This window comes from Dasypus novemcinctus, chromosome 6 (genome assembly GCF_030445035.2).
Source record: "Dasypus novemcinctus isolate mDasNov1 chromosome 6, mDasNov1.1.hap2, whole genome shotgun sequence".
NCBI classification, from domain to species: Eukaryota; Metazoa; Chordata; class Mammalia; order Cingulata; family Dasypodidae; genus Dasypus; species Dasypus novemcinctus.
This window is the reverse complement of record NC_080678.1, coordinates 27,650,548-27,663,153: the sequence shown is the minus strand read 5'-3', so window position 1 is coordinate 27,663,153 and position 12,606 is coordinate 27,650,548. Positions and strand designations below refer to the sequence as shown.

The 12,606-nt window shown below is 43.1% G+C and overlaps 1 protein-coding gene and 1 long non-coding RNA gene across 2 annotated transcripts in view; one reads left to right on the top strand and one right to left on the bottom strand.

The window, feature by feature from the left end:
• The window catches only part of LOC131278685 (uncharacterized), a 31,425-nt gene extending 25,270 nt beyond the window's left edge, over nt 1–6,155 (bottom strand). Inside the window, exon 1 of the long non-coding RNA XR_009186083.1 lies at nt 5,438–6,155. This is a non-coding gene — a long non-coding RNA (uncharacterized lncRNA). The remainder of the gene's footprint in view (nt 1–5,437) is intronic.
• Nucleotides 6,156–6,167: 12 nt separating this feature from the next.
• Nucleotides 6,168–12,606, top strand: part of SMC3 (structural maintenance of chromosomes 3) — a 39,757-nt gene continuing 33,318 nt past the window's right edge. Inside the window, exons 1-2 of the mRNA XM_058298442.2 lie at nt 6,168–6,293; nt 7,388–7,463. Of these exons, the coding sequence (XP_058154425.1) occupies nt 6,279–6,293; nt 7,388–7,463 (91 nt within the window). The 5' untranslated portion in view covers nt 6,168–6,278. The remainder of the gene's footprint in view (nt 6,294–7,387; nt 7,464–12,606) is intronic.

Genomic DNA, 12,606 nt, shown 5'->3' with positions numbered 1-12,606 from the left:
TAGCCAGAAGCTGAAAGCAACAAGGTCTGGAGAGGGGAGAGATGAGTGGATGCTGCTATGTGCCTGATCACCCACAGCTGAAGCTCAGGTAGAAAGGCCACAGACTGTAAGCTTTTAACCTAATAAATCTCCATTGTAAAAGCCAACCCATTTCTGGTATATGGCTCCCAGAAGTTTTTAGCAAACTTAAATACCTGGAGAATCTGTACCCTCACATGCAGTACATATCTTGCAAGTTGATGCTTCCCCTCCTCAAGATCTGCCCCATCTCCTTCACTGATTTGATTTGATATTTCATTATTTTTTAAGCATATGAGCCTGGTTTATGACACTCCTTGGGCAAAACTTCTGTCCCCTAGCACTGAGCGCAGCCCAAGACAGTTATGCTACCATAGCAGCTGCATAGGATCCCAATCACCCAGTCCAGCCCTAGCTCTCAGCACTGCTGCTGGGCAGGCTAAGGGTACTATCATTAGTCTCATTGCCCCTCATACCATTCACCCTGGCAGGTGATGCAAAGTACCAGAAATCTGCTGGCTTTTATAAAGGGTATTTATTTGGGATAGAAGCTTATAGTTACCAGGCCATAAAGCATAAGTTCATTTCCTCATGAATGTCTCTTGCCTTGTGTTGGAGCAAGATGGCTGCCAACATCTACAAGGGTTCAGGCTTCCTCTTCCTTTTAAGGCTCTGTGGTCCCGGTTTCTTCCAATATCAGCTGTAGGCTAGGATAAGTCTCGTCTCTTTCCTGGGACTTGTTTCTCTCTGGGCTCAGCTGCTCTTTTCTTTCTACAAGGTCAGCTGTAGACTGTCAGGCTCTCTCTCTTCCCGGGGCCTCTCCCACGTCTATGGAGCCGTCTCTATTCCTTTCTGTTCTTCTTTTTGTGTATTTACTTCCCAGGACACCAGCATCCAAAAACTCCAATTAACTCCTCTGCCATGTAGTTTACTCTGTGAGACCCTGCCCAAGAAGGGGGCAGGGATTCAACATCCTACTGAAATGGCCCAATCAAAGCCTTAATCATTATTTAATCAAGTAAAAGTGAAACTTCTGAATTTAATACAATCTAATATACCTAGAGGAATAGACCAATTTACAAACATAATACATCTATTTTTTAAATTCATAAATAATACCAAACTGTTACAGTTGCCAAGGACATTCCTTTCTCTGAAGCAACAACAAAAAAAATGTGTTGAGAATTCTAGCATCACCGAAAAGAAGATGGTGGCTATCATCTAGTAGAGGGAACGGCTGCTAGGGAACTATACTCCCTAGCGTCAATGGGGATGACTCTGGAATAGCAGTGGCCAGGTAGCAACACTACACTATCATGGGCAAGGTGTACCAATTGCCATAATAGGAAGCAAAGTCAGAACGGTAACCAGCAGGCCCTGACCACAGGATCTGTGGCTAAGGCTAATAAACCATGTTGTTCCTAGGAGAAAGATAGATAGGCAGTCAATGATGGTGCAGTGTCACTTATATACCAAATCAGATTAAGCTTGGGTGAGTTGAGGCTGTTGTTAGTCACTACAGTGAAAATCTCAAGTCTTTACTCAGTTTCAATACCGGAGTCAGATCTCACACCATGGTCCATGGACTGAAGGGGGAGACTGGGTCCTAAGGAAGCTATATTCCTTCCTCAAGTGTACCAATTCCTCCGATCTTACCATAAAAAGTTACAAGAGTAACTGAACCTGGCGGGAAAGGAGATACTTTGCAGGCTATTAGATACAGATCCAAACCAACCCTGACAACAGGACACCAGGAGAGCTGAAACACATGCATGGTTTCCCTGATAAAACGGAGCTGTACAGAGGCCAGGTGACAAATGAAATCCTGGCACAAGTTTGCTTCCCTGTGGTTTCAGTGGGTTCACAAACCTACCCCGTGGTCATTTCTCTGGTCTCTGAGGGCACAGTCAGGATAGATACATTGCCAACTGGTAGCAATGCCACATTAGTTTGCTAACCTGTGGACCAAGAGCCAGGATGGTAGGCAAGGGCAAGTGGAAGTCCCTAAAAATGCTTCAGCCCCAGCAGATGTGGCTTAACAGTTGAGTGCCTGCTTCCCACATGGAAGGTCCTGGGTTCAGTTCCCAGTGCCTCCTAAAAAGTCCAAATTCAAACACAAGCAAAAAAACCAAAAACTGACTCAGAGGAGCTAATGCAACTCAGTGGTTGAGTGCTGGCTTCCCACACACAAGATCCTGGGTTCAATCCCCAGCCACCAGTACCTTTAAAAAAAAAAAAAGTTTCAGCCCAACTGAGATAATAAATCTGACACAATACTATATCTTGGGCAGAATGGCAGAGATTATTCCCTCTCTCAAAAGCTTAAAGGACCATTATATCCCCATTTAATTCAACAGTCCAGTCCTTGCAAAAACCAGATGGATTGAGACAGATGATGGTGGCAGTTAAACAAGAGGTAACTCCAATCTCAGCTGCCATGCTGGTTGTGGAATCTTTACTAGAATAGATCAACGCAGTCTTTGGCACTCATGCAGCTATTCTCTGGCTAATTCGTTCTTTTCCATCTTTATCTGGAAGAAGGATGAGATTCCTTTGGGAAAGGCAACAGTTCACATTCAAGGTCTGACCCTGGGGCTAAATTGAACATAATCTGAAGAGATCATCTTGATCATTTCATCATTGAACAGACCATAATGTGTTTTTTTGTTTTGTTTTTTCCACCTCCATAAGATATATTTCAAAGAATATTCTTCTAGAAGGACTACATAAACACACACATGCAATTTTATATTTTCTGAACACCCCTAGGTTTTTGGCACATTTTCTTATCTGAATGCCCGTTTATCTCAATATTTCTAGGAATTTTTTTTTTTACATTTGATAGCCATTTAGAAATATGACATAGAAATATAAACAGGGAGTTATGTTCAACAATATAGTTATTAAATCAATTAGATTATAATACATAGTAAAATTCAATTTTATAAATCTGCATATGTATAAATCTGCATAGAAAAAAACCTGTAACTACCGTAAAATGTTTTTTTTGTTTTGTTTTCCACTCTATTCCATATTTCATTCCTCTAAGAACATATTGTTCTTTTTTTTAAAGATTTATTTATTTATTTCTCTCTCCCCCTCCCCAGCCCCAGTTGTCTGTTCTCTGTGTCTATATGCTGCATCTTCTTTGTCCGCTTCTGTTGTTGTCAGCGGCACAGGAATCTGTTTCTTTTTGTTGCGTCACCTTGTTTCTGTCAGCTCTCCGTGTGTGTGTGGCACCACTCCTGGGCAGGCTGCACTTTCTTTTGCGCTGGGCGGCTCTCCTTACGGGGCGCACTCCTTGAGCGTGGGGCTCCCCTACACGGGGGACACCCCTGCGTGGCACGGCACTCCCTGTGCACATCAGCACTGCCCTTGGGCCAGCTCCACACCGGTGAAGGAGGCCCGGGGTCGGAACCTCAGACCTCCCATGTGGTAGACAGACGCGCCAACCACTGGGTCAAGTCCACCGCCCATCCCCTACATTTTTAACATAACATTTATGTAATCTAAGTATTTTTTTTAAAATAAAAAAATAAAATATTGATATCATGTTCCTCAGACCTGGGAAAGAAGTGACAAGTACTCTGGATACCCTAGTGAGACACATGAGGTACTCAATAAACATCTTTTAAGGGAATGAATGAATGAATGAGGAAGGGGACCCAGAAACTTGGTGTTTTGAACTTCCAGTTTAGCGGTTGTCTTTTCTTAAGGAACTTACTGGATAAGAACTTGGCTAAGAACTAATAAGAAAAACAGCTAACCTTTATTATCTCTTGTGCCAGCTGTTTTCCATAAGTCATCTCAGTTTATCTGCACAGAAATTTCAATGTGTATCATTATAATCCCCATTTTACAGATGAGGAAAAAGAGGCTCTGATAGGTTAATCTTCCCAGTCAGATCGTTAGCAACAGGCAGAGCTGTGACCCTGGACTTCCAAGCTCCAACCCACAGCCTACTCAGACTCCTGGTGTCAGAGCAGACCTGTGTGTGTCTCCGTGGCCTGGAAGGGCAAAGAGTGTTTCCATTTTAATTATAGGAAAGCTAAGGTCATAGAGTAAAAGGCCTGTCCTGAATAGTGGAATTTTAAAAATGGAGTCAGTTTAAAACTGCTGAGTTACCAATCCAATTTGGACTAATAAGTGCCACTGGTCCTCATAGCACTGTGGTGAGAAAAATGTGAGGGAGAACATGGCAGCACTGTGAAGCTGATAAAGAGTCACAGAAATATAAGGGGTTCTGATGATTTTTGAGTGTATACACTTTGGATATTAAAGAGAATTCGTTGTGTCTTTTTTGTTTCTTTTTGAGGTACTGGCAAGGGATTGAACCTGGGACCTCGTAATGGGAGACAGTGCTCAACCACACAGCCACTCTGGCACCCCTGAGTTGGTTTTTCCATTGGTTTGCTTGTTGCTTTTTTGCTTTTAGAAGACACACAAAGTGAACCTGGGACCTCCCGTGTGGGAAGCAGGCGCTCAACTGCTGGAGCGACATCTGCTCCCAGATTTTGCTCTTAAAGAGAGTTTATGATTATTGCCTCTTTTTTTTTTTCCTCCCCCTCCTCCAGTATGTCTGAGGATCATATTGAATAAATCTGAGGTGAAAGTAGGGGAGAGAAGCAAAAATATGGAAGACGATACCATGTGTTGTTAATGGGATGTTTTGATGTAAAAAGCCTGTAGCAATTTTCGTTTGCTTGCTTGTAAGTATTGTGTCTTCAGTCTTCCTCTTTATGGTTATTTGGGAATGTCCCTTTGCCCCCCAGATAGCATATGACTTTGATGAACTCTTCATCTGGGGCTAAAGGCAATCAAGGGTTACAGGATTCCCAGAAGAAAAGGATGATGCTATAGAGGATGGGAGATGGGTGGGTGGGGCAATGGGGAGACTTTTAATACCAATAGCTGGCATTTCTGAGCCTGGTACTGTGGTAGGTGGTTTGCTTTCCTGAATTTGTCATTCACATTTATTGAGTATTCTCCATGAACAAGTAACTAAGAAAACAGCAGGAACAAAACAGCCCCTTTTCCTTTGGACTAGGATTCATTTAATATGGAAACATCTAAGGAAGAAAATAGAAATCCCATCACTGTGAAAATATCACAAATGTTTTGGTGACCTTCCTTTTCTCTAAGTTTAAATAGGATTTATTATACATCCTGTCTTTAATTGTAAATACGCTGTAGTTTTATCATCCTCATTTTATAGACCAGGGAAACGAAGCTTAAAACTTCACATATTAATAACATGCCTAAAACCCGGTTAAAAACGGCTAGGGTAAAAAGCGCAGTGTTTAAAGAGATTTGGTGTTTTTGTTTTCTTCCCGGCAGGTAATTTCAGAACCGCCCAGAGATCCAATTTCTAAACAAATAATGGTTTCTCCCCAAGATCATTGGTAAGGATCATACATACCTAGCGATGTTACATGCTTCGGGCTGTAAAAAATAAGTTGTCTTTAAATTCCTCTAAATCATTTTGCTGCAGTTGTCCAGGTCTGCTTAAATTTATAAACATGGCAGAAGAATAACAGCTCTCGAGGTACTAATTATCACATTATTAAAAACAAATTCTCACGCATCGACTAGTCCCTTCGGGGCTGTCCTACGAGTGGGCTGTCCGGAGCCAGCGGAGGGCGTTCTAAGTTTGTCAAAGTCTCTTCAGTCAGGGAGAATGGAGTGGCAGGGATTCGGCACAGCAGCGTTCCAGCTCTCACCAGAGTTCCGCGGGTCCAGGGACTGGTGCTGTCCGCGCCGGGTCCGCATTTTTAAACAGCCCGGAACCACGTGGCCGCCAACCCACTCCGCAACTGGCCCACCGACTCTCACACTTGGCTTTGGCGCCGAACCTTTCCCCCCTTGCGGACGCGACCATCGGCTCCGCGCTCGGAGGGAGCACGGGTCAACCTCACGGTAAAGCCTTCCCTGAATGAAGCTTCCGACAAATTCTCAGGAAGAGTTCAGCCATATATATATAATGGACTAAATTAAATTCACCTAATAACGCTATTTAAGCCCCGTTTCTCTAAAAAGAGAGAGCAAGCCTGAACCCGTCTCTACCTACGCTCTCTGGAGGTCGCGAGGGTGGTTCCGCCCAAGGGGCGGACTCCGCCCTCGCGGCGGCCGCCATTTTGTTTGGCTGCAGGGGAGCCAGCGGCGCTCTGGGGGAGGGGTCTCGTTCGCGCCTCACCTGCCCCCGCGGTCGCCTTGGTCTTTCTTGGCGGAGAGGCCTGCTCCTCGGTTAGGGGCGCGAAACCATGTACATAAAGCAGGTAAGGCCTGCGCGTCCCTCACGCCCTTTACTGGCGCGTGAGGACTGCTTCTTGAGGCGGGGTGTCGCGGTGCTGCCCTCGGCCTCTCACCTCGCCCCTCGGGCTGGACCCGGGGCTGCACAGAGGCCTGTGGGGGAGGGGAGAGAGGCTCCGCCCCGCGAGGGCCCGGGCCTCGGGGGCGGCGGCGAAGTGGTACGCTCCTCGTAGCCCGGGCCTCCCGGCCGGGCGCTGGCGTGAGGGAGGCAGAGTCCCGGCGGGTTGTGGAGGCTCGGCCGGGCGGGCCGCTTGGAGAGAATGGACTTTTCCCGCCGGCCGGGGGCCAAGGCGGGAGCGCTCGGGGAGAGGGCCGGGAGCTGGCTGGGGGCCGGGCCGGGGGCGGGAAGGGTTGTGTTATCCTGCGGGATTGTCCCGCACGGCCTTTCAGGAAGAATGTGTGGAGAGTGTGGCTCCTTGGCCGGGAGGCGCCCCTCGGGGGTGGGATGTCAGCCGTAACTAGGGGAGGGGGTCTTTACCCTGCTCGATTTACCGGAGTCGTACAAAGGACCCTCCTTCTGGCAGAATGTGTAGCGCTTCCTCATTCAGTTGTTTACTCCTGTCAAAATGATCTTCCCGCGCAAGAGTCCACCACAAAAATGAGCCCATTCATACTGTTTTGGGAAAGTTTTTTTTATTGGACATGTTAGGCTCTGAGGACTCCTTCTTTGGAACGGTTACTCTTTTTGGTTGGCCGGTGTGACTATGAAGGGAGCATTCACTGGTCTTGGAGTGCCTGCATGGTATACTCTTACTGTAGTACTTTATGTTTAGCCTTCCAGTTAAGCTTAAACAGTGAACTTCATCTTTGGAGAGTTAGATGTCAGTTTACTAATTCAGATTCCTAAAAAAAAAGAAAATACTTTTTTGGCAAGGGTTACTGACAAAATAATTTTTAAAAAGGATTTTTAATCACCACCTTACAAAATCAGTTTTTCTTAAAAGAAATTGAAAGTTTTCTGTCTTGAGTTATATGAGAAACCACAAAGGACAGAAATGGGAAAAAAAATAGTTTAGAAATTTTTTTGTGTGTGTTCTAAAAAATATCTCTTATTTAACAGGTTATTATCCAGGGTTTTCGAAGTTATAGAGATCAAACAATTGTAGATCCCTTCAGTTCAAAGCATAATGTTATTGGTAAGTGTTCCTGGTTTACCAGGGCAGATTTATATCTAGGTATAAATCTCTGTAGGTTTAAAGGGACAGGAATTGTCTCTGAATTTTCTGTAAATTTGTATGTGTTTTTTTCTGTATGAAGTAACTTCTGTACCCTTATCTGCACTGATGAATTGCTTATTTTATAAGCTTAAAATGCTTGGGTAAGAGAATCATAAGTTGTTTTTTGGGTAGCTTTGTATGCACAAAATGTGTTTTAAAAGCTTGAAGATCTATCCTTTAAATTTACAGTGAGTGACCCATTTGAGCTATTCTGTTGTTGATATGCCATATCCTAGTTAAAAATGCTCATTACCTTATTTAAAAGATCATTTTTTTATTCACAAATGAGATGATTCTCAGATTTTTCCCCCAGCCATGATGTCTAAGGACAGACAATATAGCTTTGTAGAAAGAGCACAAACTTATGGATAGCAGAATGGGGTTCAAATCTCGGTTCTGGCAAGTATTCTTTTTCAAACTTTACTCTCTAAGAAACTTTCTCATTTGTAAAGTAGAGATAAAAATACCATCTCATCTCATAGGATTTTTGGGGAGATTAAATGAGAAAACATGTAAGTATGAGGCTAAGGGGCTAAGTAATTGGAGATTGCCATTATACCATATTTAGTTTTTATAGATTTTTCAGATTTTAATATCCATCTTGCTGATAGAGCCAACAAAAGTGTTTTCTGATAATCTGTTGAGTTTTTAAAGGATAGATGAAGCAAATGCTTTTAGGTACCAAAAAAGAGACTGTGGTGTTGACACAGTAGGAGTTCTATCATACAGTGTTTTTATTACTGGGTCAGATTTATATAGAAAATTAGTAGAATGAACATTGAATGGTAATATTCCCTAAAGACCCTTGGAGAATCACATTTCCATTATTCTGTGTGGGTTTTTTTCCTGTCCTCATTACATTAGTTGTAACCTTGTAGTAGGGATCCTAAAGAGAATATGTTTTTTCCTGCACCAGCTACTGGAGTTTAGCTTACATTTTGATTACAGGTGCTTTCTGATTTTCATCAATCAGAAAATCTTCAGAAATGGGGAAAAGTGAGCAATTACTAGATTTGTATTTTTTATCTTAAGTTAAAAAATAGTAAATGTCTTAATATTTCAATTGTATAGTTTTACAAATGACCTTTAAAATGATAGCCTTTCATCTAAAATGAGAAAATTACTTCTTTAGGGTCTGTCAGGTATTTTTGTATTAACTCCTATCAGACAGGTGTTTTACTAGTAAACTGGTTGCATCATTAGCATTCTCGGTAGTAATTGTTACAAAGGAAAATTGTCTAGTGTTCTGTATATTGTTTGTTTTAACGAAAGCAAATAAACTGAATAGAAGTTTGTGGATTTATCTGCTTTAAAGATGTAACAGCATATTCAGGTTGTGTTGTTTTGTTTTGTTTGTTTTGTGGTACCGGGCCAGAGATTGAACCCAGGACCTCATGTGGGAAGCCTACATTTAACCTCTGAGCCATATCGCCTCCCCTGAGTTAGTTTTTTCATTTTTTTTTTTTTTTATTTTTTAGTTTGTTAGTGTTTAGTAGGCACTGGGGAATGAACCCGGGACCTCCCACTATAGTTTGGAAGCATGATTTAAAACCCGGAGATGAGGGTTCACTTTTCCTTTTATGATATTTCTGGCGGTTCAAGATCCTTTATCCTTCCAAAGAAATTTTTTTTTTAAGATTTATTATTTTATTTATTTCTCTCCCCTCCCCCTCCCAGTTGTCTGCTCTCTCTCTTTTTTTTTTTGCTGCATGTTCTTGTCTGCCTCTTTTGTCATCAGCGGCACTGGAATCTGTCTCTTTGTTGTTGCGTCATCTTGCTGCACCAACTCTCCGTTTGTGCGGCACCATTCTTGGGCAGGCTGCACTTTCTTTCATATTGGGTGGCTCTCCTTACGGGGCACACTCCTTGCGCGTGGGGCTCCCCTATGCAGGGGACACCCGTGTGGCAGGGCACTCGTGCGCATCAGCACTGCGCATGGGCCAGCTCCACACGGGTCAAAGAGGCCTGGGGTTTAAACTGCAGACCTCCCATGTGGTAGAGAGATGCCCCAACCGCTGGGCCAAGTCCGCTTCCCCCAAATAAACTTGATAATTGTGTTTTCAATTTTTTAAAAAATGCTGGCAGAATTTTAATCGGGGTTGCATTGAATCTGTATATCAATTTGAGTAGAATTGGCATTGTAATGATATTTAGTCTTCCAATCCATGAGCATGGAATGTTTTTCCAGTTATTTAGGGCTTTTTAAAATTTCTTTTAACATTGTGTTGAAATTTTCTGAATACAAGTGCTTTACATCGTTGGTTAAGTTTATTCCTATTTGAGTTTTATCTGTTGTATTTTATTTTCACCACTCTTTTGAGACTTTTAGTTACTTTTATTGATATAACATTCATTTCTAGACTCTTTTCCCGTCCTCTCTCCTGTCTTTTCAGGCACTAGCACACCCCCTAGTAAGTCCTGAAAATCTGGGCTCTTGCTTAGAAATTCTCTCAGTTTCTGTTTATCTGCAAATATTCTAATCTTGCCCTCATTTTTGAAAGATAGTCTTGCTGGATATAAAATTCTTGGCTGGAAGTGTTTCTCTCGTAGAATCTTAAATATATCAGACCACTGTCGTCTTGCCTCCATGGTTTCTTGTGAGAAATCAGCACTTAATCTTATTGGGTATCTCTTATATGTTATGCATTGCTTTCCTCTTGCTGTTCTCAGAATTCTCTCTTTGTCTTTGACATTTGACAATCTGATTCGTGTGTGTCTCGGAGTTGGTCTATTCGGATTTTTTCAGATGGGAGTATGTTGTGCTTCTTGGACATGGATATCTATGTCCTTCAATAGGGTTGGGAAATTTTCTACCATTATTTCTTTAAATATTCCTTCTGCCCCTTTTTCCTTTTCTTCTCCTTCTGGGACACCCATGACACATATGTTTGCACATCTCTGGCTGTCATTTAGTTCCCTGAGACCTTGTTCAATTTTTTCCATTCTTTTCTTCTGTTCCTTTGTATGTTCACTTTCAGAGGCCATTTCTTTAAGCTCACCAATCCTTTGTTCTGCCTCCTCAAATCTGCTTTTACGTGATTCCAATGTTTTTTTTTTTTTAATTTCATTTATTGTGCCTTTCATTCCCATAAGTTCTGCTATTTTTCTATGCATACTTTCAAATTCTTCTTTGTGCTCATCCAGTGTGGTCTTAATATTCTTAATCTCTTTAGCCATCTCATTGAATTTATTAAGGAAATTTGTTTGAACATCTCCGATTAGTTATCTCAACTCCTTTATGTCATCTGGAGGCTTATCTTGTTCCTTTAACTGGACCATATCTTCCTGTTTCTTGGTGTGGATTGTAATTTTTTTTTTTTTTCGGTGTCTTGGCATCTGGATTCCTAGAATATTTATTTGGGGTCCAGTATTTCTCTTTAGTTTAGGGCTTCCTGTCCTTTATCCCTTGTTGGTTGTGCAGTAGGAGCCAAGGATGTAATTGGTGCTATAAACTAGGAGGCTCAAGCTGCCCTCATTGCCCCAGGACCGATGAAGCTTCTCCCAACTTTCTCCTTTCCCAGAGGTAGGGATAGAGTCACAGTTGTGTGGAATAATCCAGGTCATACAGGCCTAGACTGTAGTTGCCCAGAGAGACTGATGAAGCCTCACTCCCCTTTCTCCCCTGCCTGGGGCATGGATGGAGCTGAGGTGTGGGCAGCAATCTGTGCAGCGCGGGTCCAAGATGACCGCAGTTGCCCCAGTAGACTTCCGATTATTCAGTTTGTGCCAGCCAAAGCTACCCTCAGGTACCCGGATAGACTGGTGCAGAGCTAGCCAGCCTCCTCCCTGCCAGATGTGGGACTGAAGCCTAGGCTAGGGCTGCAGGCTGACCTGGGTGAAAGAAACCGGTTCCTACTGTCACTGTGATATTTGGTCAGGCCGGCTCTTCCCCTCAGGCTAGGGCAGAGTCAGAATGGTGGCCACTGGCCTCTTTCCGACTTGGACACATTCACATCCCAGCTGTTCCTAGGGTTATTCCTTAGCCATCTGAGTGTACCGATCAGTAGCTGAAATCAGCAGCCAGCCGTCTCCTCCTCCCCTGTTTTTGGGAAATGGAACTTCCAATTCCAGTCACAGAACCGCTCCTGAGGTAGCTTGCGCCACCAGAGTAGGACAATCACCTGCCTCTGCAGCTTAGCCGGTAATTTCCCAGAGAGGCTGGGACAGGTCCCTGCAGCTTCCTCCCTCTTGGAGGTAGCCCTGGGGCTTAGGTTAGACCTGCAATCTGATCTGGATGGAAAGAAGTCAGTCTCCACCAGCACTTGGATTTTCAGTCCGCCCCACATGCCCTTGCGCCAGGCGTGGAGTAAAGATGGGTGGCTCCTGGCCTCTTTCTGACTTGAACAGGCCCAAACTTTAGCTGTTCTCTGGATTATACTTTAGCCCGCTAAATTTTACTCATCAGTAGCTGAAGTTGGTGCCCAACTGTCTTTTCCTCCCCTGCTTTTGGGAAGTGGAGCTTTCAATTCCAGCCACGGAACAGCTCCCGAGCCTCCTCCAGTGGAGGATGGGCACTGGCCTCTCAGGTGTGGAACGCTGTACTTAACAAGTCTTTTCTGCAAATGGGCATTCTTCTTCTACCATTCCTTCAAGGATGTTGTAGGATGCCCTTCTGGCCTCCTGAAGCCCCCAAATAGGTACTTCAGCTAGCTCAGCATATTTACTAACTGCCCTGTAGCAGGAACTGACTCTAGGAGCTCCTTACTCTGCCACCATCTTGCTGTAATCTCCAGGTATTTTTAATTGTGTAAAAAAAGACACTAGTTTATACGGAGATTGACCCTAAAATATTTGTTCCAAGTATACCACTTTGATTGTTAAATGATTTTTGTTGCTGTTGTTTAATGATTTTTGACACTCAAGAAAAACACACACACACAAGATGTGAAGGCTATCTCTTGTGCTGATGATCAAATGTTTTATACTAAACGTAACTTTTTTCCTTTTTTCTAAATTTTTAATTTTTCATAGCCTTTTAACAAAAGAAATACATGTTAGGTTTAGAGCATTATGGAAAAGCAAAAAAGCTAAAGGAGGAAAATTAAAATACCTTAGTTCCTTT